Genomic DNA, 17,144 nt, shown 5'->3' on the forward strand with positions numbered 1-17,144 from the left:
TCTCTGCTTTTTTCCCATAAGGGAAAGGACCTTGTAATTTAGTTCATTAGATATGTAGTACTTAGACTTTTTTCTCAGCTTCTGAACATATCTGGATAGCGTACACAGAGTAGCACAATTCCCATTGGATACTCTGCTGTTTTTTCAGTCTTTTATGCTTTGGCCTCAGTTGCTTTTGAGAAATGACAGGTATTCCAATTAAAATTTTCTTTTCTTTTATTATTTTATTTTTTAACTTTTAATTTTTTTAATTTAAAGATGTGGGTTACAACTCAGGGTTAGGTGTACAAATGTTCATCATGTAGGTACCCTTGTTTATGAGGTGTGCCCCGCCCCAGGCAATTCCAACTACTGCCAATCCCACTTCCCAGCCTTCCTCCTGGCAGTTTCCAGCTACTGCCAATCCTTTTCTTACAGTATTATGATAAATGTTCAAGTTCTGCTTATGAGAGAGAATATGTGATACTCAGTTCTTTGTCTTTGTGAAAGATCACTCAGTATTATACATTCTAAGTCCACCCAGGTTGCCGTGAAGTTCATGATTTTGTTCTTTATTGGCTGCATAATATTCCATCGTGTATATGTACCACATTTTTTAAATCCAGTCCTCTTTTGATGGGCAGCACAGTTCGTTCCATGTTCTTGCTACTGTGAACAATGCTGCAATAAACATACGTGTGCAGATATCTTTTTTATAGAGTGATTCGAGTACTTCTGGATATATTCCCAGGAGGGGGATTGCGTGGTCATATGGAAGGTCGATTTTTAGATCTTTTAGGAATCGCCACACTGTTTTCCACAGAGACTGTACTAGTTTACACTCCCACTAACAGTGTGTAAGTGTTCTCTTTTCGCTGCATCCTCTCCAGCAAACAACAAAAAATCTGTTGTTTTTTGAGTTATTGATGATAGACTTCCTGACTGGAGTTAGGAAGTATCTCAGTGTAGTTTTAATTTGAATTTCTTTGATGACTAGTGAGGTTGAGCATTTTTCATGTATTTGTTGGCTTCTCGTATATCTTTTTTTGAGAACTGTCTATTCATATCTTTTGCCCACTTCTTAATGGGGCTGTTTGCTTTTTTCTTTTCGGCATGTTTGAGTTCCTTGTAGATCCTAGCTGTTAGACCTTTGTCAGACATACAGTTGGCAAATATTTTTTCCCAGTCTGTGGGCTGTCTCCCCACTCTCTCGATGGTTTCTTTGACTTTGTAGAAGCTTGTCAGTTTGATGAGGTCCCACTTATCTACCTTATCTCTTATGGCATGGACACTTGTAAATCACTTGTTTTATCAGGAATTGGTTGCCAGTTCCAATTTCCATAAGGGTGTTTCCTGCATTTTCAAATGTTCTTATAGTTTGAAGTTTTACATTTGGGTCTTTGATTCATTTAGAGTTGATTTTTGTGTATGGTGATAGGTAGGAGTCTTGTTTTAATCTTCTGCATGTGGTCAGCCAGTTTTCCCAGCACCATTTACTGAATAGGTTCTCTCTCCCCAGTTGATGGTGGTGGAGGCTTTGTTGAAGATGAGTTACTTGAGAAATTTGAGATTGCTCTGGAATCTCAATTCTATTCCACTGGTCTATATACCTGTTCTTATACCAATGCCAGGCTGTTTTGATTATTGTAACTTTATAATAAAGTTTAAAGTTTGGGGGTGTGATGTCCTGTTTTGTTTTTTGGGATTTTTGTTGTTGTTGTTGTTGTTGTTTGCTGAGGATTGTTTTTGCAATTTGTGGTCATTTATGTTTCTATTTGAATTCCTGTATTGTTGTTTCCAGGTCTGAGAAGAATGGTGCTGGTAATTTAATGGGTATTGCATTAAATCTGTAGATTGCCTTGGGTAAGGGGGACATCTTAACAATGTTGATTCTTCCAATCCATGAGCATGGAGTATTTTTCCATTTGTTTGTGTCACCTTTGAGTTCTTTGGGCAGTGTTTTGTAGTTTTCATTGTAAAGGTTTTTCACGTCTCTGGTTAGGAAGATGCCAAGGTATTTGATTTGTGTGTGTGTGTGTGACTATCGTGAATGGGATTGTGCTTTTTATTTGGGTTTCTGTTTGTTTATTGTTATTGTACAGAGATATGACTGTCTTTTGTGCATTGATTTTTTTATCCTGAGACTTTACCAAAGTCCTTTATCAGTGCAAGGAGGTTTTTGACAGATTCTCATGGATTTTCAAGGTATAGAATTATGTTCTCTGCAAAGTGGGATAACTTGACTTCTTCTTTTCCTTCTCCTTCTCTTGTCTGATTGCTCTAGCTAGGACTTCCAAAACTATGTTGAAAAGGAGAGTTAAGAGTTGACATTCTTGTCTTGTTCCAGTTTTCAGGGGAAATGGTTCCAATTTCTGTCTGTTTAGCAGTTTGCTGGCTACGAGTTTCTCATAGATAGTTCTTAGTATTTTGAGGTATGTTTCATCTATGCCTAGATATTTGAGGGTTTTGTCAAGAAAAGTTGCTAGATTTTATCAAAAGCTTTTTCCACATTTAATGATATAATTATATGGTTTTTGTTTTTACATCTGTTGATGTATTTAATTATGTTTATGGTCTTACGAATGTTGGACCAACCATGCATCCTGGGGGTGAAACCTACTTGGTTGTAGCGGATTATTTTTGAGATGTTTTGTTGAATCCAGTTTGCTAGGATCTTGTTGAGAATTTTAGCATCTATGTTCATCAAGGATATTTGACTGTAGTTCTCTTTCTTTTTGGATCTTTACCTGGTTTGTGGGTATCAATGTGATGTTAGCTTCATAAAATGATTTGGGAAAAATGATTTGGGGAAAGGTTCATCTTTCTCGATTGCCTGGAATACTTTTAATAGGATAGGTATCGGTTCTTCCTTGTATGTGTTGTAGAATTCTGCTGGAAAGTCATCTGATTCAGGGCTTTTTTTTGTAGGTAGTTTTCTTACGACATAGTCAATTTCCTGTATCGTTATTTTTCTATTTAGGGTCTCGATTTCTTCTTATTTCAATGTAGGAAGGTTGTCGATGTCAGAAAGTCCTTCATTTCCTTTAGTTTTTCAAGTTTGTTTCCATATAAGTGTACAACATAGTTTCTGATGTTCTTTTGTATTTCTTCAGGATTAGTTGACTTGATCTTTTGCATTTCTAATTGTGTTTATTTGGGCTTTTTCTCTCTTTTTCTTGGTCAGTCTAGCTAGGGGACCATTGATCTTGTTTATGTTTTCAATGAACCAGCTTTTTGTTTCATTTTTTAAAATATTATCTTTTTTCTTCTATTTCCCAAATTTGGACTTTTATTTTGGTGATCTGGATTTTTTCTGAAGTTAGGGTTCTGGTGGTCTTGCTTTTTCAGCTCCCTTAGGTGATTTGTTAGGCTGTCAACTTGTGATCTTTCCATTTTCTTCATGTGTGTTTGTAGAGATATGAATTCCTCTCTTAGTACTGATTTCATGGCATCCCAGAGGTTTTGGTGAGATGTTTCTTCATTTTCATTTGTTTCCAGGATTCTTTTAATCTCTGTTTTGATTTCCATGTTGACCCAGGAGTTGTTTAATGTCATGCTGTGTAGTGTCCATGTCTATGCGGGTTTTCTTGGTGTTGACATTTTTTTTTATTCCACTGTCGTCTGAGAAGGTGCATGGCAGGATTTCAATCTTGTGAAATTTGTTTATGCTTGATTTATGGCCCAGAATGTGGTCAATCTTAGAGTATGTTCCATGTGGTGATGAGTAGAATGTATATTCCGTGGTTGTTGGGTGGAATGTTCTGTGTGTATTAATTAAATTCATTTGGTCAAGCATCACACTGAGGTTCTGGATCTCCTTGTTTATTTTTTGTCTTGATCTGTCTAGAGTCATGAGTGGGGTGTTTAAGTCCCCAGCTATGATAGTGTTAGAGTCACTATCTTTTTTAACTTTACCTAGGTGCTGCTTTATGAAAGTTGGTGCTCCTATGTTGGATACAGATATGTTTAGGATGGATATTTCTTGTTCATGGATTGATTGTTTTATCATCGGGTAGTGGCCCTCCATATCGTTTTAAGTTTTTCATAGCTTAAAGGGTATTTTGTCGGGATTAAGATTGCAACTCCTGCTTTCTTTTGTATTCTGTTCACCTAAAATTTTGTTTCCCATCCTGTTACTTTGAGTCTGTGACTGTGAGATGAGTCTCTTGGAGACAATATATTGCTTCCTCATTATATTTTATCCATTTTGCCATTCCATGTCTTTTCAGTGGTGCCTTTAGTCCATTCACATTCAGGGTAATTATTCAGATGTGAGAGTTTATCCTCCTCATGAGGTTCTTACAGAGTTTGTTGTTGCTGTTGCTGTTTCTTTTCGTTCTTTGATTTTTCAGTTGATTCATGTGTTTTCAATCTTTTCCCTGCCTTCTTGTGAAGGATGTTCTCATTCTTTTTTTCCTTTCTTCTGTGTTTAATACTTTCTTAAGTGTTTCTTGTAGAGCTGGTCTGGAGTCAGCATAAGCTCTTATGGATTGAATGTCTGGTAAAGATTTTAGTTCTTCATCACCATGAAGCTTAGCTTATTTGGGTGGGTAATTCTTGGTTGAAATTGTTTTTCTTTGAGGACTTTGAAGATTGGTCTCCTAGCTCTCCTCCCCTGAAGTGTTTCTCTGGATAAGTCTGCTGCTGTTCTAATTGGTCTTCCCCTGTAATCGGCTTCCCACTGCCTTACAATCTGTCCATGCAGTGGGTATATAAGTTTGCCCCCTGAAAGCAAAATGAAGTAAGAAAAAGGAAGAGAATGGAAAAAGGAAGGAGGAGGACAAGAAGAAGTTGGAGAAAGAGAAGAATAAGAGGGAGAACAGACAGGCATACCAACTAACAAATGAAAAGAGACACAAAGAAAAGATTTTTAAAAAACTAAAACATACACACAATCATACAACTAGAGAAACCAACAAAAACCTCCCTACTGATGTATTCTCCCTCACAAATACCAGTGCACAAACAGAACATCTAAAACAACAGCAATAAAATAATGGAAACAAAGCAAATAGAAACTTAATCAAAAACAGAGAGTTAAAAAAACTAAAACAAAAAAACAAACAAACCAATAAACAAAACTCACTCCAACTTCCTTTCAGCTATGATCTCCAGCTCCTCCCCTCTGCTGTCAGCATAGGCTGATAGGATTGCTCTCAGTGTGGGTCAAATGCCCCAGGCCTACTGTGGGAGGAGGGTGGATCAGATCTGGACTCACCCAGCTTGATGCTTGTCAAGTCTCATTCAGATCTGATGTGTCTATGACTGATTCAGCATGGGGGAGTGGCTTCTGTCTCTCTCAGTTTGATGAGATTACCTCTAGGTCCCAAGTTGGAGGCTGGGCGGAACTGAGCGGGGCAACATAAGTCTCTGCCCGGGCCCTGGGACAGAGAAAAAGGCTCCGGTTGGCATTTCCTTACTGGTTCTGGGACTCCTCTCCAGTTCTCCCCCATCTTCTCTCTCCACGGATTAGAGGACTCCACCTGCTTTGCTGTCACAGTTGATGGTTTGGGCTGGTGTGTCAGGTGATGAGAATCAGTAGTATTCAGCAGGCTTTTCTCAGGAGAGTCCCGAGAGTAGCGGAGGATCCTGCCCGCTGGCAACTTTAATCTCAGTGTGGTGGGGGGTAGCAGTCACCTCCAGAGGAGAGCCCAGGTGCAGGAACCCAAGTCTCCCCTCAGACAACTTTCACTCACCCACGCCGGGAGTCTTTATGGAGTCTTTATAGAGTCTTTACTCGCTTTTACGGAGACTCTCACAGTCCGACCTGTCCCGTCAACATCTTGCCAGAAATAGAACCTTATTAAAATTTTAATTGTGTTTTTCAGTTAAGTAAAGTTTTAGGTATTTTGCTTATTCTTTGGAGCCTTTTTAGATGAAAGAATCAACTAACTATACATTTTCTCTCTTTGTTTTTTTTTAATTTTTATTACCAACCAAGAAGCACTGATGTCTTTCTTTTATCTTTCTATCCTTTTTTTCTTGTTAGACATTTCTAAGTCTAATCAATATTTAAATTCACAGCCTATACATACAGTTTAGTTCATTCATAGATGTTAAATCTTCTCAAATCTTCTCCTAATATTCTTTTTATATTTTTCATATGCCTTAGGATAATTTCTTCCCCACAGATATCTCATTGTAAAGGAATATTTAATCCTTTGTATGGAAAAGGATATTCCCTGAATAGATTATCTGCTCAGTAATATGAAAACCAGTGGTTTACTCTTGGATAATTTTCTCATCATCAGGTCTCTTGAGATATAAATAAGACAAGAGTAAATCTTTAAAAGATATAACAAATATATAATTTAGTGTAATACACATTTGGAGATAGAATCAAGGCCAATGGAAGGACTAATAAGGAACAAATGGAATTTTGTTAAATATTATAATGTAATATAAGTTTTGTATATGTTTTTGAGGTTTTTATGTTTTTTGTGTGGTGGCGAGGTTGTTTTTTAACCAGCAAGTTTGATAGAAATTTGAGAGCCATTTTAACTTAATCTAATCATTTTGTATGTAAGGAAACTAGTATTTGGGGGAGTCTGAAACTTGCTGCAGCTCACAAATGGCAACCAGCTGATTCTTTTTGAGGATGTAAATAAGTTGTTTCCAGTAGTAGTCAAAATGTGTCATGTGACAGAGAAAATCAATTTCTTTTACTTATTTATATTTTAAACTACAATCTACTGTACTTAATCCTTGAAATAACTGTTTCTTAAAATATAGGTAAACAAAATCAAAGATTATTTTTATGTGTAACTTCTGAATCTTTTTTCTAATCTATGTCCATACTTTTATTTATTTATTTATTTATTTTTAATTTTTTTTTCGAGTTGGAGTCTCACTCTGTCACCCAGACTGGAGTGCAGTGGCCACTCCCGGCCACTGCAGCCTCGACCTGCTGGGCTCCGGCGATCCTTCCGCCTCAGCCATCCAAGTAGCTGGAACTACAGGCGTGCACTACCACGCCCGGCTAATTTTTTTTATTTTTATTGTAGCGATGAGGTCTCGCCAAGTTGCCCGGGCGGGTCTCGAATCCGCGGGCTCAGGCAGTCCACTCACCTCAGCCTCCCAAAGGCACGGGATTACAGGCTGAGCCACTGAGCCTGGCTTATGTCCATACTTTTAATGCTAAAGTATTAGTGCAACCGAAACACAGGGAGCTGACATGTTTACATTTCGTAACCAACACGTCTTTCCCTTCCTTGTCGGTTCTGTTCAGGTTTACACCTACCAGCTGTCACTTTTGGTAAACCCCGTGATTACTCAGAAAAGGAGTATTTGAGACACATGAATTTGAACAACATTATCATTAGCAACTGATCATTGAATCCTTTTGTAGTATGTAAAATTATCATGCAGAAAAGAAGTTATTTGTTGTCTGTCATCTTTATAAATTTTGTATGCTCTCAGAATTGTTATAGATAAATCACTTTAGTAAAATACAGCAAATTTGTATTACCCAGTATGAGTGAGCATTAGGATGTGTGTTAATTGCATATCATATATTATCAGTTTAAAGCAATTTAAACATAAAATATTAGACTTTTGGAGGTATGCTGACACAAAAACATATGTTTAATATAATTTTGTCATTTATTACAGTGACTTTGGGTCATCAAAATCAGCTTGAACCATTTTACTATTATAATTATATAGACTTGCTACTTAAAAGAAAAGTTTTGGATAGTTGAATTTCAAGTAATACACTTTTTAATACTTTCGATCAGGGTTTCTCATCCTTAGTAATATACTTACATTTTGGGTTGAATAATTCTGTGGGGACAGAAGACTGTCCTGTGCATTTTAGGGTATTTAGCAGCATTCCTAGCTTCTACCTACTCGATGTTATTAACAACCTTGTTGTCACAATCAAAAATGTTCCCTGGTGGGAGAGAGGGAGTGTTACAAAATCACCCCTGGTTGAAATTAGTGTTTTAGATCTTGGGAAAGATCTATAATGAATCAAATAATTCCTTCATCTTCTGCATATTTTTCTTCCATTGTTAATATCAGTAAATTTATTTTTCACTACAGTGATTTGTGTTAATTTTGAATTGTAGTTATTGTTACCCTAATTAGCTAACTTTCTAAATAAAGAATTCTGAAGTTATACATGAGAAACTATACTCTCATGAGTGGCTTTAAGTTAAAATATATTTCTTCTAAATATTCTATAGGTGAGTTTGTTGTGGAAGGGAAATCATGTTATTGTCGTCTGTTCATTTGGTCTCATGGGCTGTTTTTGGACACACAAAATCAGTTGATTGGTGATGGTTTGGAACCCAAAATGAAAAGGGTATTCTTAATCCAGAAGGTCAAATTAGTGGCCAGTTCAGGAGTGTAGGTATCAGATGTGAATGCTCTGGTCCTAACAGAAATTTGCAAATAGATGGTTCTTGGATACCTGAACTGTTTTTATTTTATCTTATTCTTAACTGTTTTGTTTATGAGATGTTCACTTATTGTATTTAAATGAATATATATTTCTGAAATGATGTGAATAAATGGATTCCTACTGATTCTTTTTTTTTTTTTTTTTTTTTGAGTTGGAGTCTCACTCTGTCGCTCCCGGCCACCGCAGTCTCGACCTGCTGGGCTCTGGCGATCCTTCCGCCTCAGCCTTCCATGTAGCTGGAATTACAGGCATGCACTACCACGCCCGGCTGATTTTTTGATTTATTGTAGAGATGAGGTCTCGCTGCCCAGGCGGGTCTCGAACCCGCGGGTTCAGGCAATCCACTCACCTCAGCCTCCCAAAGGCGCGTGATTACCGTCTGAGCCACCGAGCCCAGCTTCCTACTGATTCTTATATACTATGCTTGAATAATGAATAATAACTCATGTGATTACAAACTAATTATATTTTTTCAACTGAAAATTTACTAATTTTTTAATCTATATTTGTATTATAGCTTATTTGTAAAGTTTTAAGATAACATACCTTACCATTGGTACCTATACAGTTATGAGGCATTTATTTTAAATTCTTAACATATAATCTATTTGGCTAAAAAATACAATGCTATGGCAAGGATATACATAATCTATAAATAGCATAATTCTTAAATATTTACTTTAACATGAGTAATTGAAAAATACATTAAGCTTTCTTTTACTGCCTCCTGTATACATGGGTAGTTATATACACAGATGTTCACTCATTAAAAACAATAGCTAACAGTTATTGAATGCTACGTACTCAGCACTTTACATGTATTATCTCATTTAATCCTTTCAACTATATCTTTATATCACTTATGAGGAAATTGAAAATTCAGAGAAATTACATGAATTTTAAAAGATCACAACTAAAAAGCTTCAGACAGTTTTTGAACCCAGATAACATTTATTATCAAATATCTCACAATGTAATCTGCATCATTATTTCTTCAAGGTTTAGGTTTATGTTGTTCAAATTCAATGAAAAATATATATATATATATATATGTATGTATATTTTTGAGTGCTTATTATGTGGCAGACTTTTTGTTCTTGTTTTGGGATTTTTTGTTTTTAAATAATTTTCAACTTAAGATATGTATCAGAAAAAATACAGAGTTCACGTATGTTTATCATTCACCTTCTCCTAATGTTAATAATTTATATAACTATAGTATAATTATCAAAATTATAAACATCTGAAAATTAATATTGATACAATACTATTAACTAAGCTACAGACTTCATATGAATTTCATCAGTCTTTCCTTTAATGTCCCTTTTCAGTTCCAAAATCCACCCTAGGATCCAACATCACATTTTGTTGTATCTCCTTAGTCTCCAACCTATGGCAGTTCCACGGTCTTTCTTTTTCTTTCATGACCTTTCTTTTTCTTTCATGACTTTTGATACACATTAGTCACTTATTTTTTATGTAGTCTTTCAGTTTGGGCTTTTCTGTTGTTTCTCATGGTTTGATTGAGGTTATATAGTTTTGGTAAGAATACCACAAAGGTGATGTGCTTTTATAGGGCATCCTCTGATGTCGGTGTATGATACATGATGTCGGTATATTTTGTATAGGTGAGGTAGTTTCTCCACTATAAAGCTATTCTTTTTTACTTTTCATTTAATTAATATGTTGGAGGAGATACTTTGAGACCATGCAAATATCCTGTTTCTCCTCAGACTTTTACCTACTGCTTTTAGCATCCGTTGGGATTTATGTATTTTAAATCTTATTCTTTGAATCATTCTTACAATATGGTAGACAAGTGCTTATTTTGGATTATTCGCAAGTACAAAGGCATTGCCTTCTTACCTTTCAATTTTCACGTTGATAGCCAAGATTTCTTTCAGAAGTGTGCTAGTGCTTTAGGGAGGGGATAGTAATAATTAAGATCTGAGGCAATAATGTTTAACTTAAAAATAAAATTTGAGAAACTAATTCTTGTTAATTCAAGCATAAGACAACCTTCATTCTTGAGTAGCAAAGGCTAGAGTTGATTGTTAAATTTCTATAAAATGAAAAAAAGAATATGTATAAGATGAATATGGAATAGTTGACAAAATTTTGAGTTATTAAGCTAAGAAATACCGATTTAAAACAATAACCACTTAGGCCAATATGAGAGAATAGTCCTTTCTCATACAACACAAGGAGGATACTTAGCCACAGAGAAATCTTAGGCTACAAATAGATATCTAGTATTAGAGTAGTTGAAATAAAGTAACACATGAATAATATATGTAATAGAACTTCATAGGAAAATGGCTGCATAAGCATATGCTTTTAAAAAGTTCAGCCTCTTCTCACTTAAATGAACAGAAATAACCAAAAACAGAAGAGAAAATTGCACCTTTAATAAAACTGAAAAGGCCTCCAACCTTATACTACTAGCACTAGTTCTACTCTTCCTCATTGTAGAACTATGCTATAATAAGCAACTTATATATATTGTCTTACCTACTGGTGCTTTATTTCTACAGAACAGCTTCTCAGAATTAGTATTACAAGATTCAAGAATGTATGTGTGTTTATATATATTTAATTTTAATAAATATTAAGATTACTTCAGGAAAAATAATCTCCAATAAGTGAGGCTGCTTATTTTGTCTCCTGTGTTTCCTTACTTTAGTCTTGAATCAGGTTATATCAACAAAAAGAAATAACTAGACTTTATAGCATATTATCCTATAAAAAAGTAATGACTATTATTTATTGAGCTCTTAAGTATGCTAAATACTCAGCTAAAAGTACTTATTTCATTACATCACCAAATTACTTTTGCTGAAAGTACAAAGCCAAAATAAAAAAAAAACTCTTCCATTATTTTTAAAAAGCAATATATTTAATAGTACTTTTAGAATTATTTGAGACATGAGGTTGTGAGCTATAAAGAAAAAAATAGACTTTTCTTATAAACTCTTTTCTAGGTAAAGAATCCACATTTTGGCCGGGCTCGGTGGCTCAGCCTGTAATCCCAGCGCTTGGGGAGGCCGAGGTAAGTGGATTGCCTGAGTCCGCGGGTTCGAGACCCGCCCAGGCAACTTGGCAAGAGCTCATCTCTGCAGTAAATCAAAAATGAGCCGGGCGTGGTAGCACGCGCCTGTAGTTCCAGCTACTTGTAAGGCTGAGGTGGAAGGATTGCCCAAGCCCTGCAGGTCGAGGCTGCGATGGCCAGGAGCGTGCTACTGCACTCCAGTCTGGGCGACGGAGTGAGACTCCAACTCAAAAAAAAAAAAGAATCCACATTTTTTGTATTTAGTGAAATCATACTTGAGAAAAACATAGCACAATGTCAGACATTGTCCTTACCATCAGACTGTCATGTGTCTCAGAGTTCCTTAGTTACTGTTGATGACCGTAAACCTGCACTTTAAACATTAGCCATCAGTAGCAACTATGTATTTTCCATGTTGAATGCTGTTAAGGAGAAAAAGATTCTGTCATCTATGGAGATTATTTACAGCAATATCAGAATATGAATAGAAGTTTTTGAATTATTGGAAAGCTCATTGAAATGGTCTACTAATGATGCTATATGTCAATCCAAGATTACCTTCCCCATACGTGTCTGTCTTATGAGAAAAATAATACATACTTTACAGATTCAATCAACAATTAAACGTTAACTTTGTATTATTTTAATTAATCAATGTTTTAAAATGAAATTAAACTATTTTTCTTAGAAAATATACAGTCATTATTTGAGTTGGCTATAGAATTCAATACAGAAATCTTTTTGTAGTTGATTATTTAAATAGAGTTTTTACCATGACTGATCATATATTTACTTAGAGGTAAGCAGTATTTTTTTTTTCTTATTCTAAATTGTATACTGTAAAGCATCTGTGAACTTCATGATTTTCTTGCTTTATTGTGGAATCAGTGTACACATGCAGTATTAAAATGAGTATAAAATGCCTATTCTATATTTTTAATACCAGCGTCAACTATTATAATAAGACCAATGTAAGAGAGAACCCACAAAGCTAAGCAAATTAATTAAGATTCTTAAAAGTGGTTTTTGTCATTTTAAATGAGTCATTCTAAGGCCATTCTGAAACCATGATTTAAGCTTGATTCCAGTAAAAACTCTAAAATGTATTTGACTTTTTTTTGAGGGAGCTCACTGCATTGGGGATTACCAGGACAGATTCTTGAACATTTAAGACCTACAAGTGTAGACTGTAGACTTAGAAGACTTTGAAGATGCAATTCATTTAAATGCGGTGACACTTTCTTGATTCATTAAGATAATATGAAAATTATGTTGCAAGTAAAGAAATGAAGTGATTTAGGAAGAATAAAATGAATATAACATGTAAATTTTCCTAAGCTTATATCAATACACACTTGTTTGAAATTATTATATTTAAACCACTATTAATTTTTTAGATATGAGAAAACTGAAAATCTTCTAGAGAGAATTTATATACTTAACATTAAACTTATTTCATTAGTTGAGATTGTTTTAATCTACTTCATATTTTTTCTTTCTAAAGAACATGTATTTCTAAATTTATTTCATATTTTTAAAAGTCGATAAAAGTTAACATTTTTTTTAATCTTTTGAATAGTTTTCTTGTCTAAAACTGAGAATTAACATTTTTTTTCCCCCTTCTCATAGATATGGAGTCTGGAGAACGATTACCATCCTCAACAGCCTCCTCTACTGCGACAACTTCATCTTCTACACCTTCTGTGGCTTCAGCAGTTTCAAAAGGTGGCCTTTCCACTGGAGTTGCTTCACTTAGCTCTACAATCAACCCATGTGGTGAATACCCCTTATTAGTTCAATTTTAGAATACTGTTCTTTTGATAATTTGCATTCATACTGTTTTATTGAACTCGGAATAGAATGTTCTGACTTTTGTTGACCTGTAGAGCAAAACCCGGCTAAACATCTAGTCTCTTTGCTTTTCTGGATTTTATACTCAGCTTGATTATTTTATTCTTACTGAAAATTTTTTTTGAGTTTGTTTATTTATTTATTTTTTTGAGCAGGGTTTTGCTCTCTCTCTCAGGTTGGCATGCAGTGGCACAATCATAGCTCGCTGTAACCTTAACCTCCTGGGCTCAAGCGGTCCTCCATCCTTAACCTCCCAAGTAGCTAGGAGTACAGGCACAAGCACCATGCCCAGCTAATATTTTTATTTTTTGTAGAGAATGGAATCTCATTGTGTTGCTATGTGGTCTCAAACACCTGACCTCAAGTGATCTTTCTGCTTCGTTGGGGTTACGGGCATGAGAGTTTAATCTTAATATCTTAATTTGTTTAATTGAGTTTTAATTAATAAATTAGTGACAAACAGTCTTTTAAAACAGCAGGCCCATGAGGGAATGAAGAAATACAAAGGAGTCTTTGGTGGATACTTTATCCTAAATTTTTTTTTAGTATTTGAAATGGCCTTCACAAGCTTCAAGTATACTAAGCAGATCATTTGCTTGATGGAAAAGATTTTAAAAGTTTAGAATGTAAGTTTCTCTTAAACCTGAACAAAGTTGATATTGCCTAAAAAGAGAGCTTTATTTCAAAAATGAAAATATCCTCAATTTTGTTAATTATGTAGAAGGTATTTTTTTTTTTTTTAATTGGAATCTCACTCTGTCGCCCAGACTGGAGTGCAGTGGCCTGCTGGGCTCCGGCGATCTTCGACCTGCTGGGCTCCGGCGATCCTTCTGCCTCAGCCTTTCCGAGTAGCTGGAACTACAGGCGCGTGCTACTACACTCGGCTAATTTTTTGATTTATTGTAGAGATGAGGTCTCGCCAAGTTGCCCAGGTGGGTCTCGAACCCACGGGCTCAGGCCATCCACTCACCTCAGCCCCCCAAAGCTCAGGATTACAGGCTGAGCCACCAAGCCCGGCTCCAGAATCATTCTTTGCCCTTTTACACAGGTTTGGCAGAATGTATCCCCTTTTTTTGAACACTTAAGCTTAATTAACTCATTCGTTTATCAGTAGAAAGCATTTTAATCCTTAGATATTTCTTGTCTTGTAGATTATTTCATGTTTGTAAAACAGTAGAACTAAATGATATTTGGTGTTTTCAAAATAAAATTTGTAATTTTGCATAAATATGGAATATTTTCTTACAAAATATCCTAGCAAATTGTCAGATAAATATCTTCAATTATTTTGACTTTTCTCAATGGATGACAAGAAGGATGTCATTTTGTCATTATTGTATCATAGAACAATTTTCCAATGTTCTTGGAGATTACAAAATATCTAAAATCGCATAAAACTTTTTTTAAAAAAATCAATATAACTTCATTTCTTCCACACCCTGTGTACAATTTTCATCAAGTAATTAACCACTGTATTCACATTTCCCTTATATATAAAATGATGGCTAAAGTATAAAGTTTATTGATGATATACTGTGCTCAAAAATAGTGAAGCCATGGTTGACTTTTTACCTTAGATTACTTTGTTTAAATGGGTATATACAGTTGAACTTATGTAATTATACTTTCCTGTTTTTGTAACTCTTCTTCCTCTTTCCTTTGTTGTGAGCTCCTTTCAATGTATTCTTCTAATCTTACTTTGTATTTATTTCTGAATTAGTCTTTAACATGTATGTTTCTAGAGAAATATCTTTTTTAATGTTGAAGGCTTCCATAGCATCCTTAATATAGAGTCTTGAGTTTTCTGAACCTTTTTTTTCTCTGTTTTTCTGAATTTTCTGGGATTTCTTGTGATTCTGATTAGTCATAGGTTGGGCACTTTTTTTGTTAGCAGTGGCTGAGAGTTGCAAAAGGGGTAGAGTAGAGTGCACTGAGTTGCTGGCACAGCAGACATCGTGAGCAATGTATTGACACTGGTTCCCTCTACCCAAGTTCCTTAGGGGCTGTATGAAAAGGCCCCTAAGGGTTGTAGTTTTTGCATGTAGTTTTTGCCACAGTAAGGAACACTGAGCTTGAGAAATGCATTATTTTTATAGTAGGTGAAAGCAAGTATACTCTTTGTCTGGGGGGAGACATTACCTCATCTTTTAAGACTACTCTTGAGGAAAAGCCTGGTTAAAGAATGATAAAGACCTCACATTCTTGGCATATCCATCAATAGCATGCAGAGATTCTTATGGCCCTTGGGAGGTTGCTTCACATAACACATCTTTAGTTTAGTTTAGTTTTGTTTTGAATTTTAATGAATTTTTAGAGATGGGGAAGCTCTCATTATGTTGCCCAGGTTGAATTCAAACTCAAAAAGTATAAATATTTAAACTCAAAAAATTAAGTATTCCTGGGCTCAAATAATCCTTCTTCCTTAGCCTCCTGAATATCTGGGATAAGAAGTATATACCACTTTGCCTGGCTACACTTTTAGTCTTATAGAAAATAGCACTGCAGTAAATATTGATTCGTGTATTAGCCCATTTTGTGCTGCTATAAAAAAAATACCTGAACCTGGGTAACTTATAAAGGATAGTGATTTATTTTGGCTCATGGTTCTGTATGGTGTCAACATCTTCTGGGCTTCTGGCAAAACCATAAGAAGCTTACAATCATGATGGCAGGTGGAGAGGGAGTAGATATCTCACATGACAAGAGTGGAAGCAAGAGAGAAAAAGTGAAGTGCTAGGCTCCAGGCTCTTTCAAGCAACCAACTCTTGTGTGAACTAATAAAGCGAGAACTCACCCATACTGTAAGAATGGCACTAAGCCATTCATGAAGGATCCACCCCCATGATCCAAACCCTCCCGCTAGGCCCCACCTCCAACATTGAAGGTCATATTTCATATTTCAACATGAGATTTGGGGGGGGCAACATCTTAACTATGTCATCAATTAATCTAAGACTACCTACAAATATGGGTTCTGTTGGTCTTATCAGAAAATAATACTTCTTTTGCATTTATTTATATTTGGGTATATGGCTTATATTACCTGAGTTTTAGTAAGTATATCAGTTCCTAAGAGAAGAACGAATTTTTTTCTGACCCTGAGTGACTTGAGGAATATGCCACCAAATCTTTTGTATAAAAGTACAAATGTACTGAATATCTTACAGTTTCACAGATATTCAGAAACTGTTTCACATGTTGGCTCTGGGTGAAAGCTGAGAGAATAGTATTTAAGCATAGTTCCACAAATAAACTTCACAGAGTGAAGATGTTTGAGATTTGTGGTCATTTGACCTAACACAAAGATAGACTTTGAGAAATATCAATGATTCTTAAGCCATGCCCTAGACCAGTGGTTTTCAATCCATTTTTGAGATAGAACCCTTTAAACAAAATGTTATGCAGATATAGACTATATAAAATCGGTAACTGTTTAAAACTTCTCTGGTTAGAGCTGGGTGTGCCTGCTTTTCTTTTAAACATGTGTATCTTAATTGCAGTCCTCTACAAAAGGTGCCAAATCATAATATATTAAGGAAATTGCAAGTTGATTAGTAAGGTCTCAACCTGGAGTATGTGTCAGTTACGACATGATTAACTATGAATAGGAAAATATGGCAAATAAGCACACCATCCCATAGATAGGTAGTCCTGGGCTGGGCAGTGTCATCATGAATCTGGACTTCTAGTGTGATATGCTGTCTTCTGAAGTTTGGGACTTAACATATTCACATGTGAGTTTCATGGCTGCAAAAGGGCTAATCCACCTACAGCGTTTCCTTCTGGAAGGGAAGGGGAGAAAGAGAAAGGAAAAGTCACTGTTCAGCTCACTTTGACTCCTTTTTTTTTTTTTTTTTTTTG

General features: G+C 35.4%; 1 protein-coding gene across 2 annotated transcripts in view; it reads left to right on the forward strand.

Annotated features, from left to right (window-relative positions):
• Window positions 1–17,144, forward strand: part of BAZ2B (bromodomain adjacent to zinc finger domain 2B) — a 406,036-nt gene that overhangs the window by 245,881 nt on the left and 143,011 nt on the right. For both annotated transcript variants that reach the window (XM_021716325.1, XM_021716326.1), the window contains one exon: window positions 13,062–13,208. In XM_021716325.1, the coding sequence (XP_021572000.1) occupies window positions 13,064–13,208 (145 nt within the window). In that variant the 5' untranslated portion in view covers window positions 13,062–13,063. The remainder of the gene's footprint in view (window positions 1–13,061; window positions 13,209–17,144) is intronic.

Source organism: Carlito syrichta, unplaced genomic scaffold (assembly GCF_000164805.1).
Source record: "Carlito syrichta isolate Samal-C Ts95f unplaced genomic scaffold, Tarsius_syrichta-2.0.1 Scaffold308699, whole genome shotgun sequence".
NCBI classification, from domain to species: domain Eukaryota; kingdom Metazoa; phylum Chordata; class Mammalia; order Primates; family Tarsiidae; genus Carlito; species Carlito syrichta.